Genomic DNA, 624 nt, shown 5'->3' with positions numbered 1-624 from the left:
TGGAGGTGGGAGTCCAGCAGGGTAAGGGTGATGATGGTCAGGTTCCCAGTGATGCTGAGCATGTAGGTGATGAAGAGAAAGACAAAGATCACCACCTGAATCTGTGGGTCATCTGACAATCCCAGGAGGATAAACTCTGTTATTTTGGTGTGGTTTCTCATTTTCGTTTTTTTCCCTTCTGCAATCTAGAGGAGACAATACAAAGGGAATACTTAAGGATAAGGGGATTGATTATCCATGTATAGTACTCAAGTTTACCTCTGCATGTAATCAGAGTATGCCATATTCAGGTAATTCAGAGGATCTTTATGCCAACTTAATAAAAATAAGTAATATTCTAAAGTAAGTTTTAACTATACCTCAGGCTCTGTGTTTTTACACAGAGTGTTTCAGCTAAAATTCCTAACTTATAAGTCAGAAACTGAAACTAAAAAGATTTATTTAGATTTTATCCAAACATTTATCTTAAATATAAAGAACAAGAATTTCAACCTAGGAATTTCTAATTGTTTAAAAATATTGGAATAGAAATGTTGCTTTTGACTTTTAAAGATTTCCTTGAAGATTTCTGTCCCATTGGAAACTTCTATCATTTCTTCAATCCCTCTACAAGTGTCTCATTTT

General features: G+C 34.5%; 1 protein-coding gene across 1 annotated transcript in view; it reads right to left on the bottom strand.

The window, feature by feature from the left end:
* Positions 1–161, bottom strand: part of LOC102485860 (olfactory receptor 6C1-like) — a 964-nt gene extending 803 nt beyond the window's left edge. Inside the window, 2 exon segments of the mRNA XM_006163880.2 lie at positions 1–8; positions 10–161. The exon segment at positions 1–8 is cut by the window's left edge and continues 803 nt beyond it. Of these exon segments, the coding sequence (XP_006163942.2) occupies positions 1–8; positions 10–161 (160 nt within the window).
* Between the last annotated feature and the right edge of the window lie 463 nt (positions 162–624).

This window comes from Tupaia chinensis, unplaced genomic scaffold, assembly GCF_000334495.1.
Source record: "Tupaia chinensis unplaced genomic scaffold, TupChi_1.0 Scaffold143422_1, whole genome shotgun sequence".
Lineage (NCBI taxonomy): Eukaryota > Metazoa > Chordata > Mammalia > Scandentia > Tupaiidae > Tupaia > Tupaia belangeri.
Note: the sequence above shows the minus strand (reverse complement) of the source record. Positions and strands in the feature narration are given on the sequence as shown.